At 66.4% G+C, this 18,837-nt stretch overlaps 1 protein-coding gene across 1 annotated transcript in view; it reads right to left on the bottom strand.

Annotated features, from left to right (window-relative positions):
- Positions 1-7,632: 7,632 nt before the first annotated feature.
- The window catches only part of DNMT3A (DNA methyltransferase 3 alpha), a 41,448-nt gene continuing 30,243 nt past the window's right edge, over positions 7,633-18,837 (bottom strand). The window contains exons 7-23 of the mRNA XM_080341604.1: positions 15,613-15,825; positions 15,343-15,501; positions 15,159-15,266; positions 14,543-14,699; positions 14,232-14,381; positions 13,935-13,979; positions 13,323-13,402; positions 13,076-13,188; positions 11,807-11,990; positions 11,164-11,248; positions 10,824-10,969; positions 10,456-10,546; positions 10,201-10,349; positions 10,011-10,096; positions 9,088-9,157; positions 8,779-8,897; positions 7,633-8,649 (exon numbers count right to left, since the gene is read on the bottom strand). Of these exons, the coding sequence (XP_080197730.1) occupies positions 8,508-8,649; positions 8,779-8,897; positions 9,088-9,157; positions 10,011-10,096; positions 10,201-10,349; positions 10,456-10,546; positions 10,824-10,969; positions 11,164-11,248; positions 11,807-11,990; positions 13,076-13,188; positions 13,323-13,402; positions 13,935-13,979; positions 14,232-14,381; positions 14,543-14,699; positions 15,159-15,266; positions 15,343-15,501; positions 15,613-15,825 (2,097 nt within the window). The 3' untranslated portion in view covers positions 7,633-8,507. The remainder of the gene's footprint in view (positions 8,650-8,778; positions 8,898-9,087; positions 9,158-10,010; positions 10,097-10,200; positions 10,350-10,455; positions 10,547-10,823; positions 10,970-11,163; positions 11,249-11,806; positions 11,991-13,075; positions 13,189-13,322; positions 13,403-13,934; positions 13,980-14,231; positions 14,382-14,542; positions 14,700-15,158; positions 15,267-15,342; positions 15,502-15,612; positions 15,826-18,837) is intronic.

Here is an 18,837-nt window from a genome sequence, read left to right as displayed (position 1 = left end):
GGCGGGGGTCACACGCACCCTCCCTGCCCCGCGATGCGCCCCGCCTGTGCGTGTGTATGGGGCAGAGCTCCCCCCGCCTGCCAGGACACCCTCGCCTGCCGCGATACACGCACCTGTCGCAATCGCCTCGCCCGTCGCGATACAGCCGCGACAAAACAAGTCCCGCCGGTGCGGGAACGTGCGATAACAGCCCAACCCAGCCCGTCCCCGCCGGTACCTCCCGCTGCGCTCCCGCTCCGGCTGCGCCCGCCGCGCTCCCGTCCGCGATCGCCTCTCACCCAAACCTGCGCGGCGGGGGCGGGGCCTGACCGCGGCCTCCGCCAATCTCCGCCCGCTCTCTCCGACGGGGGCGGGGCCAGGCCCCCAGCAGCGTGGGCTGCGCGCGGCCTGACTGACAGGCGGAGGGGCGGGAGGGCGCCCAGCGCCCCGCCCAGCGGCTCCACCTGCCCGAGTGGTTGCCATGGTGACCGGAGCCGGCACAAAGGCGCGCGGGGGCGGCCCCGAGTAACCCCGACCCCTGTGACCCCCCCGTGACCCCCGCATGGGCCCCCCCCACGGGCCCCCCAGCACCTCCCCATGGGGCCCCCAAGCCCCGCCGGGCCCCACTATGGACTCCCCCTCCATGGCCCCCCTCGACAGCCCCATTTTCCCATGGGTTACCATCCCATGACACCCCCCATGGCACCCAAAGGGCCCCCCGACACCGCCCCATAACAGCACATCACCCCCCCATGGCCATCCATGGCATCCCCATAAGGGCCTCTCAGCAGCTCCCAGTAACACCCAGTACAGCCCAGTAACACCCAGTAACACCCAGAGCCCAGTACAGCCCAGCAGTGCCCAGTAACACCCAGCGGTCAGTACAGCCCAATAGTGCCCCACTCAGCCCAGCAGCACCCCATAACACCCAGTAGCGCCCAGTACAGCCCAGTAGTGCCCAGTAAAACCTACCAGTGCCCAGTAGTACCCAGTACAGCCCAGCAGATACCATCAGCACCCAACACAGCCCAGTTGTGCCCAGTAACACCCAATAATGCCCAATAGTGCCCAACAGTGGCCAGCACAGACCAGTAACACCCAGTAGTGCCCAGTAACACCCAGTAATGCCCAGTAGTGTCCCAGACCATCCCAGCAACCCCAGTTAGACCCCACAGCCCCGACACAGCCCGTCTCAGCCGCCCAGGCTCCCAGCCTGTGGGGATGGGACACGGGAAAACACAGTGGCACTGTCCCCCCAGCCCGGCCCATCCCCTGCACACAGCCTGGGGGCTGCTGGCGCCAGGCCCCCCCTGTGCAGAACATGGCACTTGGTGTCCAGTGATCCATGGGGTGGGGATGTGGGGCGGGGTTAGGAGTGCTGCTGCTCCATCCCATCCATCCCATCCCATCCCATCCCATCCCATCCCATCCCATCCCATCCCATCCCATCCCATCCCATCCCCATCCCCAGCCCATCCATCTCATCCATCCCATCCCATTCCATCCCCATCCCCATCCCATCCATCCCATCCCATCCCATCCCATCCCATCCCCATCCCATCCCCATCCCCATCCCATTCCCTTCCTCATCCCCATCCCCATCCCCATCCCATTCCCTTCCCCATCCCCATCCCATCCCCATCCCATCCCCATCCCCATCCCATCCCCTTCCCCATTCCCATCCCATCCTATCCCCATCCCCATCCCCATCCCATCCTCATCCCATCCCCATCCCCATCCCATCCCCTTCCCCATCCCCATCCCCATCCCCATCCCCATCCCCATCCCCATCCCCATCCCATCCCCATCCCATCCCCATCCCATCCCCATCCCATCCCTTCCCCCCCGACCCCAATCTATCCATTCCCCACCCCATCCCAACCTATCCATTCCCCATCCTATCCGTTTCCCATCCCACCCCACTGATCCCATCCCACCCCATGCCATCCCACCCCATGCCACACCATCTTATCCCACGCATTCCGCATCCCACCCCATCCCAGCCCAGCCTTGCTGTCCCACCCTGGCTCCCCTCACCGTTTCCTCCTCCAGCTGAACCCGCCCCAGCCCCCAGCTCAGGCTGCTCAGAGCCCGTCCAGCCTGGCCTGGGGTGTCTCCAGGGATGGTTCAGCCACCACCTCTCTGGCCAACCTGGGCCAGGCTCTCACCACCCTCAGCACAAACAATTTCTGCATCATGTCCGGCCTGAACCTCCCTCCTTTAGATTAAAACCATCACCTCTTGTCCTATCACAACAGGCCCTGCAAAAAAGTCTGTCCCCATCTTTCTTATCACCCCTTTTAAGCACTGAAAGGCTGCACAAAGGTCCCCCTGGAGCTTCTCTCCTCCAGCTGAACCCCCCAGCTCTCTCACCTGTCCCAGCAGAGCTGTTCCAGCCCCGGGTCATTCCTGGGGCTGCTCTGGCCCCTCTCCAGCAGCTCCATGTGTGTCCTGTTCTGCCCCCAGAGCTGGAGCAGCACTGCAGGGGGGTCTCACCTGTTGGGGTCTCACCAGGACCTCGGCAGCCTCTGGGTGCAGCCCCGGGCGGGTTGGGGTGTCTCACAAGAGCCCCAGTTTGGTTCTCCTCCATTTCAGGCAGTTTTCCTTCTCCAGCCCCATCTCCAGGCAGTTGTCACCGGTCCCTGCCCACCCCGGCACCCTCACCCCCCCAGCCCCTCTCCTGGGCTCCGTCCCACGAGGGGTCCCCTGGGTCACATCCAGACCCCATCAGCCCGGGGTCTGGCATAGGGACTGGGGGGCTCCAGGGGTCTCAGCCCTCCCCCAGCACTGCCTGGCTGCAGGGGAAACTGAGGCAGGAGCTGCACAGGGCATTTTGGGGGAGGGAAGAAATGGAGCAGAAATGTGGGGTCCCACTTTGTTGGGGGCTCTGCACCCCCACACCCCAGTGCTGCACGAGCAAAGCTCCCGTGCCCCAAACTGGGAGCTGAGCTCAGCCAGCGCCCACCCCACAGCTGGGACTGGGACCCCAGTGTCCACTGGGACCCCACTGGGACCCCACTGGGACCCCAGCATCGCCAGCATCCCTCCCCCTGCCAGAGCCCCACTGCTTGCTGGGACCCCATTGAGACCCCACTGGGACCCCACTGGGACCCCAGCATCGCCAGCATCCCTCCCCCTGCCAGAGCCCCACTGCTTGCTGGGACCCCATTGAGACCCCACTGGGACCCCATTGAGACCCCAGTGTCCACTGGGACCCCACTGAGACCCCAGCATTGCCAGCATCCCATCCGTTGCCAGAGCCCCACTGCTTGCTGGGACCCCATTGAGACCCCACTGGGATCCCAGTGTCCACTGGGACCCCACTGGGACCCCAGCATCGCCAGCACCCCTCCCTCTGCCAGAGCCCCACCGCCTGCTGGGACCCCATTGAGACCCCAGTGGGACCCCATTGAGACCCCAGCATCGCCAGCATCCCTCCCCCTGCCAGAGCCCCACTGCTTGCTGGGACCCCATTGAGACCCCACTGAGACCCCACTGAGACCCCAGTGTCCACTGGGACCCCACTGGGACCCCACTGGGACCCCAGCATCGCCAGCATCCCACCCCCTGCCAGAGCCCCACTGTTTGCTGGGACCCCATTGAGACTCCAGCACCTGTGCTGGGACCCGTTTGCCCACCAGACCCCACCACCCCTTGGCACCCCATCATTGCCGGGACCCCTCACACTGCTGAGAACCCACCATCACCAAGAACCCACTGCCCAGCAGGTTCCACCGCTTGCTGGGACCCCATTGAGACCCCAGTGGGACCCCACTGAGACTGCAGCACCTGTGCTGGGACCCCATTGAGACCCCAGTGGGACCCCACTGAGACTGCAGCACCTGTGCTGGGACCCCATTGAGACCCCAGTGGGACCCCACTGAGACTGCAGCACCTGTGCTGGGACCCCATTGAGACCCCAGTGGGACCCCACTGAGACTCCAGCACCTGCGCTGGGACCCCTCTGCCCACCAGACCCCACCACCCCTTGGCACCCCATCATCACTGGGACCCCTCACACTGCTGGGAACCCAGCACCACCAGGCCGGCGCCACCCACGGGGTCCCCGCGTCCCCCGGCGCGGGTGCAGCGGACACAGAGCACAGAACCACGGCAGCTTTTTTCCTCTTTTTTTTTCTTTTTTCCTTTTTTTTTTGCACAAAAACAGTACATTTATTCAAGTGTTCTCCAGCACAAGTACATTAGAAAGGAGCTCGTCTGTATTATATTCTTCTGGGCACCAAAGAAAAATAAAAAGGAGGATGGGATGGAAGCGGAACGGACAGACTTTCTACATCTGCTGCACGCATTGACCTTTAATTAGTTCAGAACAGCTATGTCACGAGCAATACTTACACAGATACGACAGAGTGCCGGGCAAGCCCGCGGGCCAGAACCATACGGTGAAATGCACAGTATTCAGCGGCAATAAATAGAGAAGCGACCCTAAAAAAACAAACCAACAGAAAAACGAAAGGAACGAACCGAGAGAAAAGTAGAAAATCAAGAGGGAGGTTGGGGGGCAGCGGGGGGCGCGGGGCCGGGCGGCGGGGCCGGCGCTGCCGGGAATGTGGCGGTGGGGCGCGGGCTGAGCCAAATCAAGGAGAGGAGGGTACCGAACTCTACGCGCTTATTCCTCGGTATGAGTACATGATTCCCCACAAATAGTTAAGCGTCAGCTACTTCAATGTCTAGGCTAAAACACATGAAATCTCTCGTTTAGTTTTCAAGTACAAAGTTAAAATGCCTTTTTTGTGGTTTTTTTTAATGTTTTTTTTTCCTTTTTTTTTTTTAATAATAATATATAAGAGTAAAATAATAGTGCTCTTTGAAACTCCACTACAAGAAAACAAAACAAACAGTCATTGTCCAGACAGCAGACTTAATTTAACAATATATATTTTTAATAAAATGTTTTAGCACCGTGTTTGTCACCCACTCCCTCGGCGGATCTAAGGAATTCAGGCTGGGTTTGTTTCGGCTTCACCGTTTCGTGTAGGGCTGTGCAACAAAACTCGTCTGGTTTAAGAAAAGATGTGAGTCGGGTACGTTAAAAACTGAACTCTTTCCCCACGGGCCCCACCAGCGCCGGCGGCCGCCGCGGAGCCGCCAACGCGGCCCCGGCACTGCCGAGCCGAGCCCGGCGCCTTCCAGTTGTGCCGGGACAGGAACCGGCGTCGCTCCGGCACCGGCTCCGGCCGTCCCGACCGCGCGTGCAGGAGCCGCCAAGGACGTGCCGACGTCGCACCGTGCGGCGCCCGGCTTGCCAAAAGTGCCGCGGGGCCGAGAGGGGCCCAGGGAAGCGCTGCGGGGCTGTGCCGGGCCGGCACGGTGCGGCGGGGCCGTGCGGGACCTGCAAACGCTGCGGCGGGACCGCGCCGGGCAGGGCTTGCAGCCGGTGCCGCGGGGCCACGCAGGACCCGCAGCCAGGGCTGCGCCAGGGTCGCTGCCGCGGTGCGCGGCGCTTGCAAACGGTGCTGCGGGACCGCGCAGCACCAGCACCCAGCGCCGCGGGACCGCGGAGCGTTTGCACCTGGCCTTGCAGGGCCATGCGGGACCTGCAAACGCTGCTGCAGGGCCGCTCAGGACCTGCAAGCGCCGCTGCGGGGCCGCGCAGGATTTGCACCCAGTGCCGCAGGGCCATTAGCGACCTGCAAAGGCCGCTGCAGGTCCGTGCAGGATCTGCAACCGCTGCTGCAGGGCCGCTCAGGACCTGCAAACGCCCCTGCAGGGCCACTCAGGATTTGCACCCAGTGCTGCAGGGCTGCGCAGCACTTGCACCTGGCACTGCAGGGCCATGCAGCGCTTGCAAACGGTGCTGCAGGATTGTGCAGCACTAGCACCCAGCGCTGCAGGGCCATGTGGCATCTATACCATGCAGGACCAGCACTCAGCACCACAGAGCCACGCAAGACTCGCTCTCGATGCTGCAGCACCACGCAGCCAGCGCTGCCGGGCTGTGCCGGACTCGCGTATGGTGCTGCAGGGACAGGCAGCACTTGCAGCTGGAGCTGCAGGGCCATGCAGGACCTGCAGACCGGGCTGCAGGGCCATGCAGGACTTGCATGCAATGCTGCAGCTCTGCTAACAGGGGCCACGCGGTGCCTGCACCTGGCGCTGTGAGCCATGCAGGACCTGCAGACCGCGCTGCAGGGCCCTGCAGAACACACAGCCCGTGCCGTGGGGCTGGGCCGGACCCGCACCGTCACTGCAGGACCCGCACTGTCACTGCAGGACCCGCACCGTCACTGCAGGACCCGCATCGTCACTGCAGGACCCAAACCTGTCACTGCAGGACCCGCACCGTCACTGCAGGGCCGCTTAACACTTACACCCGGTGCCGTGGCCATGCAGGACCTGCCGACAGCGCGGCAGAGCCGTGCCAGGCCCACACCTGGTGCTGCCACAGCCGCCCTGTGCCAGACTCACCCCGGTGCCGTGGGGCAGTGCAGGATTTGGCCCCGGGACAAACCGGAGCCCACGGGCACGGCCCAGTGCCGCGTTCCGCCTCGCCTGCCTGACCGCGGCAGAGCCGGGCCCTGCGGTGCCGCCACCGCGCAGCCCAGCTCCCCGCACCGCACACACTGACAGAGGGGCCCCCGGTAGCACCAGGCGCGGTGGGGAGGTGGGGGGCCCTGGGGCCGCCCCCCGCTCGCCCCCGCCGCCATCAGTCCCAGCACCTCTCAGCACCCCGGGGCCGCCGCACGGCTCGCTGCCAAATAGCCAGCACCCCGCACCGAGCGGCCGGCGGCCCCGCAGCCCCGGCACCTTTCACAGTTAGAGAAGAGACGGCGAGGGGGCAGGATCCGCCCGGCCCCCTGCGCCGTAGCACCAGTCCCTGGCCCCACCGGAGCCGCTCCGGCACCGCGCAATGCGCCGCGCTGAGCCAGACCCACCGGCCTTCGGTGGCACCACGGCTGCCGGACAAGTAGCACCATCCACAGCAACGCCAGCACCTGCCTGCACGCACCACGGCTCCCTCGCACCGCCAATGCCATCACGGCTCCCGGCCCCTGTGGCCGTGGCTGCCGGCCCTCAGCACCAACACCAACACCGCTGCCTCCGCGGCACCCCGGCCTCCACCGCGCTCCTCACGGGCACCCAGCACCCAGCAAGGGGGTTTGGGGCCACCCCCAGCACAGGGCACTGACAGGACACACATCGCTCCAAACCCACGCTCAGGCAGAGGAGCGACGCCACGAGCCCCCGGCACACGAGACAACACCACGGGCGGCACCGCGGTCCCACCCGGGCTCACCGGGCATCGCCCTCTCACCGATGTAGCACCAGGGCCTGGGGACCCGCAGCCGTCCCCGTCCCACGCCAGCAGCGCCCAGCCGCGCTCCGGCACCGCTCCGTCCCGCGCCCGCGGCACCGCCACGGCTTTTGGCAAGAGCCCGATTCACAGCACCCGCGCCCCGCGCCGCCCCGGCAGGAGCACCCGCCGCCGGGTCGGGGGGGACACGACCAGCACCGGCCCGGCCGGGGACGCCGCGTACGCAGAAGAGCACCAGTACGCTTGTGCGCGGCGCGGGCGGGCGGCAGCGCGGGCAGGGCGGCGCCGCCGAGGGAGGCGCTTCCTTTTAGGACAGAAAAAGGTTATTGCATGACTCGGGATGGAGACGCTTCCCGCCCGGCCGCCGCCCGGCCCTGCGCGCCCGGAAAGGCCCGGCACGTAAGGCAACGTGGAAGCTGATGTCTGACTCACCCCGCTGTTTAAAAGCACCATTATGAAGTCAGGTTGTACAGTAGTAACAGTACCTTTTATATATATATATATCTATATCTCATATCTATCATATATATATAAACTGTAAACAAGAGGTAACAGCGGCTTCTAGAATTTGCTTTCTTCAAGGTTTCCCGTGTGGTAGGCACCCAAAATACTGTAGAAAAGGTGTGTGTGTGGTGTGTGTGTTCTCGGCTTCCCTGCCAGTCGGGTTGGCTCCAGGTCACCAGTGCCGGTGCTGGTGGAGCAGAGCGAGGCTCAGTTGCTGGGTGCGCCGGGCCGGGCGCCGGAGCGAGCGGGTTCCCTCGGGTTCCCCTTGGCCGCGGCCGTCCCGGCTGGGCTTTGCCGCTGCTGGTTCCCCTCCTCCGAGAGCGGAGCCGGCGCCTCGGCTCGCCCGCTGCTCCGAGAAGCAGAAACCAAACCAACAGAAAAACCCAGCCAGAAAAGAGCGGAAAATTAAAAGGTTACCCCCCAAAATAAAGGTTTTGGTTGTTTGTTTTGCTTTTTTCTTTTTTTTCTTTTCTTTCTTTCTTTCTTTTTTGTTGTCGTCGTTGTTTTCGTTGGTGGTTTTTTTTGTTGTTTTTGTTTTTAGACAGGCTAAAAGCTGAACATTGGGAATTCAGGAGAGGACACCGAACCCTTTCGCTCGGGGAGACGTGTGCCGGGTTCCCGTTGGGCCGCGAAATCCCGTGTCTCTTCTGGGTGCTGACTCTTCTCTCATTCCGTGTTGTCACTTCTCTTGGCGTGGATGGTTTTGTTTCTGACTCGCTCCGTGTCACCAGTTCCTGTCCCGTCTCTCTTAAACGCAGGCGAAGTATTCCTTCAGGGGAGCGAAGAGGTGGCGGATCACCGGCACGCTCCAGGATCTGCCGAGCAGTCTCTGCCGGGCCAGGCGGCTCATGTTGGACACGTCCGTGTAATGCACCGGGAAGCCGAAGACCCTGCGGGGACACGGGGAGGGGACGGGCAGCGGGTCAGGGGGCGGCGGCGCGGGGGACGCGGTGCTGCAGCCCCCCCGGCGCGCGGACGCGGTGCTGCGGCCCCCCCGGCGCGCGGCGAGCCCCCGGTACCTCTCCATCTCCGTGCACCACAGGATGTCCTCCTTCTCGTTCATGAAGACGGGGAAGTGCTGGTCCTTGCCCTGCTTGATGGAGTTGGAGCGGGTGGTGATAGTTCGCACTTTGCTGAACTGCAAGAGGCAACGGCTCGTCACGCCGGGGGGAACAGAGCCCCACGGGTGCCGGGACAGGCGGGACCCCCATCCCGGGATGCAGTGCCACCGTGTCCCCTCTGCACCTTCCCGAGAGCAGTCCCCTGCAGCCCATGGGGTGTGGGACCCCGTGTCCCCCCGCCGCCCCGTCCCGTGGGCCAGGGCTGACCTTGGCTATCCGGCCGTGCTCCAGGCACTCCTGCAGCTCCAGCTTGTCGTTGACTGTGGACGCGAGTGGCCTGTGGGACACACACAGCGTGGGCACGGGGTGGCGGCCCCACGTCCCCACCCACCCGGGCACAGGGCAGCACTCCAGACTGGTTTTGGGGGGCAATGGGTGGCCAAGGCTGTTCTGAGGGGCTGGGGCAGGAGCGGCTGATCCCCATTGGAACTCGCCTGTGGCCACGTGCCACCATCGTCCCCACAAGGGAGGGCAGCTCCACGACACCCCCCAGCGCAAGGGAGCCAGAACAGGATCAGCCCCCTCTGTAGGGGTCACCACTCATGTTTTTGGGGTGTGCTGTCACCCAGAGCCACTTGTGACCCCCCGCTCTCACCCAGTAATGCCTGGGGAGGGGACACGGGGAGGTCCCTGGAGTCCAGCTCAGTTTAGAGCCCCCGGCAGCACCGTCCCCACCACCCCATCTTGGGGTGGGTTAGAAGGGGGTGGTCAGTGGGTCAGAGAGGTTCTCCTGCCCCTCTGCTCTGCCCTGGGGAGACCACACCTGGAATCTTGTGTCCAGCTGTGGCCCCTCAGTTCCAGCAGGACAGGGAACTGCTGTAGAGAGTCCAGCGCAGCCACCAAGATGCTGCAGGGAGTGGAGCATCTCCCGTGTGAGGAAAGGCTGAGGGAGCTGGGGCTCTGGAGCTGGACAAGAGGACACTGAGGGGGGACTCATTCCTGGGGATCAATATGGAAAGGGGCAGTGTCAGGAGGATGGAGCCAGGCTCTGCTGGTGACAACCAGGGACAGGACAAGGGGCAATGGGTGCAAACTGGAACACAGGAGGTTCCACTGGAAGAGGAGAAGCAACTTGTTGGGGGTGAGGGTGGCAGAGCCTGGAACTGCGATTCTGTGGGATTCTCACCAACCTGTTCATCCCGGGAAGGTTCCCCCAGAAGTACCGGGCCCTGTGCGCCGCAGACACCTCTTTGGCATCGATCATGACGGGGTTGGACTGCGAGCAGGGAGAGAGGCTGGTCAGCGGGGCCGGGCAGCCCTGCACGGGGACAGGACCCGCGGGGTCCCCGTGGCCGGGGGGCAGCGACCCCCAGCACTCACCTCCAGGAAGCGCGAGATGTCCCTCTTGTCGCTCACCCCCATGGCCACCACGTTCTCAAAGAGCCAGAAGAAGGGTCGGTCGTCACCCTCCTTGGGCCGGGCTTCGTGCAGCAGGCGGTAGAACTCGAAGAAGAGACGCCCGGTGCCCTCTGGGCAGGAGAGAGCGAGAGGGGCCGGTGTTGGCGGCGCGGGGCCAGTGTTGGCGGTGGGGGCTGGTGTTGGGGGCCGGCGCCAGCCCCGCGGGGAGACACTTACCATAGAGCCCCTTCCTGGCCGGGTTGACGATGGAGAGGTCGTTGCAGGGGCTGCCCCCAATCACCAGGTCGAAGGGGCCCCACTCCTGTATCTGCAAGAGGGACAGACCTGGTGAGCCGGGCACCGGTGCCGATGCTGCCGCCCGCCTGGGGACAGCGCGTCCGCTGTTGGGGACACCGGGTGCGTACAGGGGGGTGGACGGCAGCCGAGCCCCCGGCGGGATGGCCAGGCTGTGCTGGCGAAGGCAGCGCGTGGGGAGATGCAGGACAAGGACAAGGGACCAGGCCCATCCTGGGGACGCAGGACTGAGCACCGGGACGCCGTGGGGACGGGGGAGGCGTAGAGGGGGCCCGGCCGGCAGCACGTACGTGTTTCTGGGTGACATTTCGGACGTCCCCGACGTACATGATCTTGCCCTGGTGCCTCACCATGCCGACGGTGATGGAGTCCTCGCACACCTCGGAGGCGATGTACCGGTCCACCTGGATGCCCAGGTCCTTCAGCACCAGCAGGCCTGCGGGGAGCGGCGCTGGGTGACGACGGGCCCCCCACATCACCCCCAGCCCCACGCCATCCCCCTCCCTGGCCCCCACTAGCGTGGCCCCCCAGGCCTGCGGAGACGTGGGGGCTGCTCAACCGGCCCTGACACCCGATGGGTGTGGGATGAGGGTCCTTGCGGGGGCTGCGGGGCTGGGGACCCCCACCCACCTGTGGCGATGCCGTCAAAGAGCGAGAGCACCCGGATCGGCTTCCTCTTCTCGGCCGGCACCGGTGGGTACACCTTCGGTGGGTCCTGCGGCCACAGCCAGAGTCAGGCAGGAGGGGACACGGGGCAGGGGGACATGGGGCAGCAGGGACTGGGGACATGGGGCTATGTCAAGGGGGACACAGAGCTGTGCAGAGGGAAAGGCTGAGGGAGCTGGGGCTCTGGAGCTGGACAAGAGGACACTGAGGGGGGACTCATTGCTGGGGATCAGTATGGAAAGGGGCAGTGTCAGGAGGATGGAGCCAGGCTCTGCTGGTGACAACCAGTGACAGGACAAGGGGCAATGGGTGCAAACTGGAACACAGGAGGTTCTGCTTAAAGAGGAGAAGCAACTTGTTGGGGTGAGGGTGTCAGAGCCTGGCCCAGGCTGCCCAGGGGGGTTGTGGAGTCTCCTTCTGTGCAGACATTCCAACCCGCCTGGACACCTTCCTGTGTAACCTCATCTGGGTGTTCCTGCTCCATGGGGGGACTGCACTGGGTGAGCTTTCCAGGGCCCTCCAACCCCTGACACTCTGGGATTCTGTGACATGGGACACGGGGCTGTGGGGAGGGGGCACATGGGGGTCCCGCCGCAGGGACACTCACGAACTCCTGGTCGTGGTTGTTGGCGAAGAACATCTGGAGGCGCGAGGGCCAGTCCTCCCGCCGGCGCAGGAGCCCGTAGACGCCCTTGTGGCCGCACATGTAGCAGTTCCAGGGATCCTCCTTGATGGCCGCCTGCGCTGCCCCCGGCCCCACCAGCAGGTCCACGCACTCCACGCAGAAGCACCTGGTGGCACCAGGAGCTGGGCTCAGCCGCGGCGCGGGCGGCGGTGAAGGGTGTCCCCGGCACGGCCCTGCTGTCTCAGCCGGCTCACCGTGTCCCCGGGACCCGCAGACCCACACCAGGACCCGCCACCTGCCCAAACCTCTGCCAGACCCACACAATGACCCACATCTGGGACCCGCAGCATCACCAAAACCTCGCCAGCCCCACGCCAGGACCAGGGCATCACTGAAACCCCCACACCAGAACTGCGGCACCACCAAAACCTCCCAGCCCTTGACAAGACTGGGGCACCACCAAAACCTCCCCAATCCCTTGCCAAGACTGGGGCATCACCGACACATCTCAGTCCCAAACACCAGCACTGGCATCCCAAAATTCCCATGCCAGGACTGGGGCACCACCAAACCCCTCCAGCCCCATGTGGGACTGGAGAATCATCGAAACCTTCCGAGCCCCTGGCCTGGGCTGTGCCGTGCCCAGAACTGCCCAGTCCCATGCCAGGACATTGCCAAAATTCCCCCCAGCCCCACACTGGGAATGGGGCATCACCAAAATGCCACATGGGGATTGTGGCACCACAACCACCTCCCCGTCCCATACTGGCACTGTGGCATCACCACGATGTCCCAGCCCCACACCAGGACTGGTGTCACTGAAACCCCATGTCAGGAGTGGGGCGTCACCAAAACCCCCACACCGGAACTGTGGTACCACCAAAACCCCCCAGCCCCACACCAGCACCGGGGAATCACCAAAACCTCTGCAGCCCCACACCAGCACCGGGGCATCACCAAAACCTCTGCAGCCCCACACCAGCACTGGGGCATCACCAAAAATTCTGCAGCCCCACATCAGGACCAGGACATCACCAAAACCTCCGCAGCCCCACACCAGGGCATCACCAAAACCTCCGCAGCCCCACGCCAGCACCGGGGCATCACCAAAACCTCCGCAGCCCCACGCCAGCACCGGGGCATCACCAAAACCTCCGCAGCCCCACGCCAGCACCAGGGCATCACCAAACCCTCCCCAGCCCCACGCCAGCACCGGGTCATCACCAAACCCTCCGCAGCCCCAGGCCCGACCTGCAGCAGTTGTTGTTGCCGCACATGAGCACCTCGCGGCCGCCGCAGCAGATGGTGCAGTAGGACTGGTAGCCGTCGTCGTCGTACTGGTAGGCACACTCCAAGAAGCAGTTCTGCGGCAGAGCCAAGGCGTGAGCACGGCACAGCCGGGCCTGCCGCCGGGATGCCGCTGCAGAGGGACACCCCCGGGACGAGGCGTTCCGGGGGCACCCGGCCGTGCCCGCCTGGCACGCGGGCTGTGCTGTACCTTGCAGTTTTGGCACATTCCTCCGATGAACAGAGGGTGCTCCAGGGTGACGTTGAGGCTCCCGCAGGAGATGCAGATGTCTGGAGCAGGAGGGGACACGTTCTGTTACCCCAGGGCTCTGCCACCCCCAGCACCCCACACCGGGACGGGTGAGCCTAGCGCTCAGGAGCAGCCTGAGCCACATCCTGCCGCCCCGGCTAACGCCCACCCCGGGGCTGGGTGACACCGGCTGCACCCCCGAGCCCCAGCCTGCCAGGACAGCCACTGTGCTGTGACAGGGACCCACCCTGGGGACAGCGGGGCTCACTTCACCTCCCCAGCCCCCAGCTCCGCTCCATGCCCAGGCTCAGCCCCAGCCTGTGACAGCGACACCAGTGTCCCAGGGGTCTGTCACCATGGGGTGCAGCCCCCCGCTATCACAGCTGCTGCAGGATAAGACAAGCCTGTCCTCTGGCCCCTTGGGACCCCTCTGAGCCCCCTCTGCCTCTTGGCTCTGCAGCCACAATTGGTCCAGACCAGGAGAGACCCCCCCACCTCAGCCCTGCCCTGGGGGCAGGATGTGTCCCAGCCCCACCCCGGGGGGGACAGGACGTGTCCCAGCCCCGTGCTCACCTTCAATGTTCCTGCATTTCTGCCGGACCTCGTACACGAGTCGCTCTGGGGAAGGACAAAGGTGTCAGGGTGGGGGGTCCCACCCAGCCAGGTCCGATCTGCGCAGCCCCCGCAGGGGAGTGAAGGGAGGAGACCCCGCAGGGAAGGTCCCCAGTGGAAAAGGGCACCTGGCCCAGAGCAGCTTTCACCCCATGGCCCCGGGTGAGCGTGACCCCCCAGCACCAGGACCAAGCTTGGCCAAGCAAACCCCATGGAGGGGGGTGGGCGCAGGGGCAGCCTCGACCCCCCAGGCGGTACCTCGGGTGCGCTCATCGATGATCTCCTTGACCTTGGGCTTCTCTGTTGTGCTTTTCCTGGGTTTTTTGGCAGGTGGGGGTGGCGCGTAGGCAGCTGCTTCCGGCTCGACCCACATCTCCGTGTAAACTTCTTTGTAGGGGTTGCGCTCCTCTGCAAGGGAGAGCGAGGGACCGTCAGCAGGGTCCCCTCAGCCCCCAGGACCTGCCAGCCCCATGGCGTTTGCTCAAGCTCGTGCCACCCTGGTGATGCCAGAGCCAGTGGTCCCAGGGGACACTTGCTGAGGCCACCGAGCGGGTCCCCACCCCCCTCACCTTCGGGGGGCTCCAGGCCCTTGGGGCCGGAGGGCTGGAAGCCGCCCAGCGCCCACTCGATCATCTGCTTGTTCTGGATCTCCACCACCTTGGAGGTGTCGGTCTCGTCGTTCTCGGGACACGCTGGGAAGATCTTCCCTGCTCGGCTGCTCGCCACCTGCGCGGGGGTCACAGCACAGCGTCACACACCCCCTGCCCAGGGGTGCCCAGCCCCAGATCCCCCCATGAGGAACTCCCAATAGCTTCCAGCACTGCCCAGAGCCAGGACCGGCTCAGCATCACCCAGCAGGGACCTCAGCAACTCCCCAGAGACCCCAGCGTCCTTCCAGACACCCCGCGCTGGGACAAGAGACCCCCAGAATCTCCTTAAGGAGTCCCCTGCATCTCCCCCGCTTTCTCAGAGACAGCCCATGCCCCCTGGGAGGCCACTGGGCGCAGGAGGCAGGGCCCAGCCTGCTCCCGCACACCCGCCCAGGGCACCGCTGTCCCCAAAACCTCCTGCAGCCATGGGGACAGTGCCACCCCACACAGCCAATACCACCCTGCAGCTGGCGTGACCCGGTGCCACCCTGCAGCTGGCGTGACCCGGTGCCACCCCGCCGCCAGCGGCGCTCACCTGCAGCACCTCGTAGATGGCTTTGCGATACATGGGCTGCTTGTTGTAGGTGGCCTGGTGGAAGGCGCTGGCGAAGGAGCTGAGCGGCAGGAGCTTCTCCACACAGACCTGGGGGACGGGGACGTGAGCCCAGGGGATGCCTGGGGACGGACGGACTTCCCCAAGCCCCACGGGTGTCACTTACCACGGAGAACTTGCCGTCCCCGAACCACATCACCCAGCGGGTGCCCTCGGCCGCGCGGCTCCGGCCCGTCATCCACCAGGAGACAATGCGCCCGGGCCACCAGGAGAAGCCGCGCAGCTTGCCCCACACCAGCTCGCCAATGCCAAAGCCTCGGCCATCCTGCGCCGGGACAGGGACAGGGGACGTCAGAGCCCGGCGGGGACGAGGTGCCCATGTCCCCAGGGGCAGCAGCCCCGCAAACCCCCCTTCCCCGGCCGGCCCTGCCCTCACCTCGTACTCGGGCTCGTCGTCGGCGGACTTGGAGGTGCTCTTGTCCACGGCGTCAGCCACCACTGGCTCAGGCGTGGTGGCCACGTTGGGCGAGGCGGGGTCGGTGGGCTGCTGCGAGGCGGGGGGACTGGCCTCCTCCTCCTTCTGGGGCTCTGCCCGCGGCGTCTCCTCCACCACGTTCATCACGGCGATCACCTTCGCCTTCTTCTCCGCCTGGGGAGGGAGAGGGGGGTGGTCAGGGCAAGGTGGGGGTGTCGAGGTGTGGGACAGCCCCCCAGCACCTGCCCCGGGGACCAGCCCGGGGTGCAGCTCCATCCCCAGAGGGGACGCCAAGAGCCTGTGCCGGGGCACAGCGGCAGGACCCCCAGCGCCCCCCGGCCCGTGTCACCCTGTCCGAGCCACCCGGTGCCCCTGGGACAGCCCAGGCCGGGCACCTGCTGTCCCCGGGCCGCTGTGCTGAGCTGCACTGGCCGGGCCGGGCCCAGAGGCTGAGCCGAGCCTGAGCAGGGACCGGCCTTGCCCCGGGGCGGGGAAGTGCCAGGCTCCGCCGGACCGGGCCAAGCCGAGCCGGTCTGGGCTGAGCCGAGCCGAGCCGAGCCGAGCCGAGCCGAGCCGCGCCCCCCGCGGTGGCCACCTACCCATGCGGGCTGGGCGCCACGGCGGGCCGGGCCAAGCCGAGCCGAACTGAGCCGAGCCAAGCCAGGCCGAGCGGAGCCAGACTAAGCCGAGCCGAGCCGGACTGAGCCAAGCCGAGCCAGGCCGAGCGGAGCCGGACTGAGCCGAGACGAGCCGGACTGAGCCGAGCCGAGCCAGGCCAAGCGGAGCCGGACTAAGCCAAGCCGAGCTGGACTGAGCCGAGCCGGACTAAGCCGAGCCAAGCCGGACTGAGCAGAGCCCGACTAAGCCGAGTCAGGCCGCAATGAGCCGAGCCGAGCCGAGCCGAGCCGGGCCGGGCCGGGCCGAGCCGAGCCGAGCCGGGCCGGGCCGGGCCGGGCCGAGCCGAGCCGAGCCGAGCCGAGCCGAGCCGAGCCGAGCCGAGCCGAGCCGGACCGGGCCGCGGGCAGGGCCGGCGGTTCTTTGTCTGGGATCCCGGGTCACATGGTGCCTCCCGGCCCGGCTGGTTGGCTGCGGCGGGAGGGGCCGCGCGGCGCCGAGGGGACAAGCCCGGCCCGGCCCCCCCGCCCGCGCCTCGGCCCGGCTCGGCTCCGCTCGGGTCGAGTCGGCTCCGCTCGGCTCGGCTCGGCTCCGCTCGGCAGCTCGGCTCCGCTCGGCAGCTCGGCTCCGCTCGGCCCGGCTCGGCTCCGCTCGGCAGCTCGGCTCCGCTCGGCCCGGCTCGGCTCCGCCCGGGTCGAGTCGGCTCCGCTCGGCCCGGCTCGGCTCCGCTCGGCTCGGCTCAGCTCCGCTCGGCCCGGCTCGGCTCCGCTCGGCTCCGCTCGGCCCGGCTCGACTCCGCTCGGCTCGGCTCAGCTCCGCTCGGCCCGGCTCGGCTCCGCTCGGCTCCGCTCGGCCCGGCTCGGCTCCGCTCGGCTCGGCTCAGCTCCGCTCGGCCCGGCTCGGCTCGGCTCCGCTCGGCTCCGCTCGGCTCCGCTCGGCCCGGCTCGACTCCGCTCGGCTCGGCTCGGCTCCGCTCGGCAGCTCGGGTCGAGTCGGCTCCGCTCGGGTCGAGTCGGCTCCGCTCGGCAGCTCGGCTCGGGTCGGCAAGCCGGGTCGGCTCGGGTCGGCAACTCGGCTCCGATCGGCAATTCGGCTCGGGCCGGCTCGGCTTCGCTCGGCTCGACCCGGCTCTCTCACCGTGTCCCGGTCCTGCTCGGCTCCGGTGTCTGCCCGCGGTCCGGTCCCGTGCAGCCCAGCTCGGCCCCGTCCCCGCTCCCCAGGCCGTGCCCCGGCGCCGGGCGGCAGCAGCGGCCGGGGGGTCCCGCTCCCCCGGGTACTCACCGGCCCAGCGGCAGCGACCGCGTCCGGGCTGGGCTGGGGCCGCCTCCCTGCCGCGGGGCCGCTCTGCGCCGCCTTTTGTCCCGGGGCCGCGGCCCCCCCGGCCCCTTTGTGCTGCGGGGCGGTGGGACAGGGCGGGGGGACAGGGCGGTGGGACAGGGCGGGGGGCGGGGGCGCCCCGGGGGCCTCGCCCGGCACGGCAGGAATCCGCCCGGGGGCTCTCCCGCCCCGCGCCGGGCCGCGCTGGCCCAGAGCGCCCAGTGGCAGCCAGGTGGGACTGCCTGGCACCGGCCCTGCGGCACCCGCGCGGCCCATGGCACACACCAGCTCGGGGCTGGTCTGGGGCCACATCACCCAGTTCAGCCCATTGGCACAGACCAGTACGGCACCGATCTTGAGACCACATCACGCAGTTCAGCCCACTGCTACACCCCAGCATGGCACCGGTCTGGGAGCACGTCACCCAGTTCAGCCCGTCAGCACACACCAGCGCGGGACACTGGTTTGGGGCCACATCACCCAGTTCATCACATTGGCACAGACCAGTTCAGCACGGGTCTTGAGACCACAACACGCAGCTCAGCCCACTGTTACACCCCAGCACAGCACTGGGTCTGGGAGCACGTCACCCAGTTCAGCCCAGACCACATGGCACTGGTTTAGGAGCACGTCACCCAGTTCAGCCCGTCAGCACACACCAGCGCGGGACACTGGTTTGGGTCCACATCACCCAGTTCATCGCAGTGGCACAGACCAGCATGACACTGATCTTGAGATCACATCACCCAGCTCAGCCCATTGGCACAGACACACGGCACTGGTTTGGGACCACAGCACCCAGGTCAGCCCAGACCACACAGCACTGGTTTGGGACCACAGCACCCAGGTCAGCCCAGATCACATGGCACTGGTTTGGGATCACAGCACCCAGGTCAGCCCCGACCACACGGCACTGGTTTGGGACCACAGCACCCAGGTCAGCCCATCTGCACACACCAATACCAGTACTGGACCGGCTGGACCCAACCATCCCAGTTCATGGCTGTCTCCAGGCTGCACCCCCTGCCCAGGGGCTGTCCCCCAGCAGCGGGATGTCCCCAAAGAGCCCCATGTCCCAACACATGAGACCGATGCACCCCAAATCCCAATGCACCCCAAATCCCGCTCCCCCGAGTCCCCCGGCACAGCCCTGAACACCCAGACACCCCCGCAGCCAGAGTACGTGTCCCCCCGGCAGCCAGACGCCCCAAGGGACGTCCCCAGTGGCAGGACTGCCCGTGCCGTGCCTGTCCT

Source organism: Nesoenas mayeri (assembly GCF_963082525.1).
Source record: "Nesoenas mayeri genome assembly, chromosome: 3".
Classification (NCBI taxonomy): Eukaryota; Metazoa; Chordata; class Aves; order Columbiformes; family Columbidae; genus Nesoenas; species Nesoenas mayeri.
Note: the sequence above shows the minus strand (reverse complement) of the source record. Positions and strands in the feature narration are given on the sequence as shown.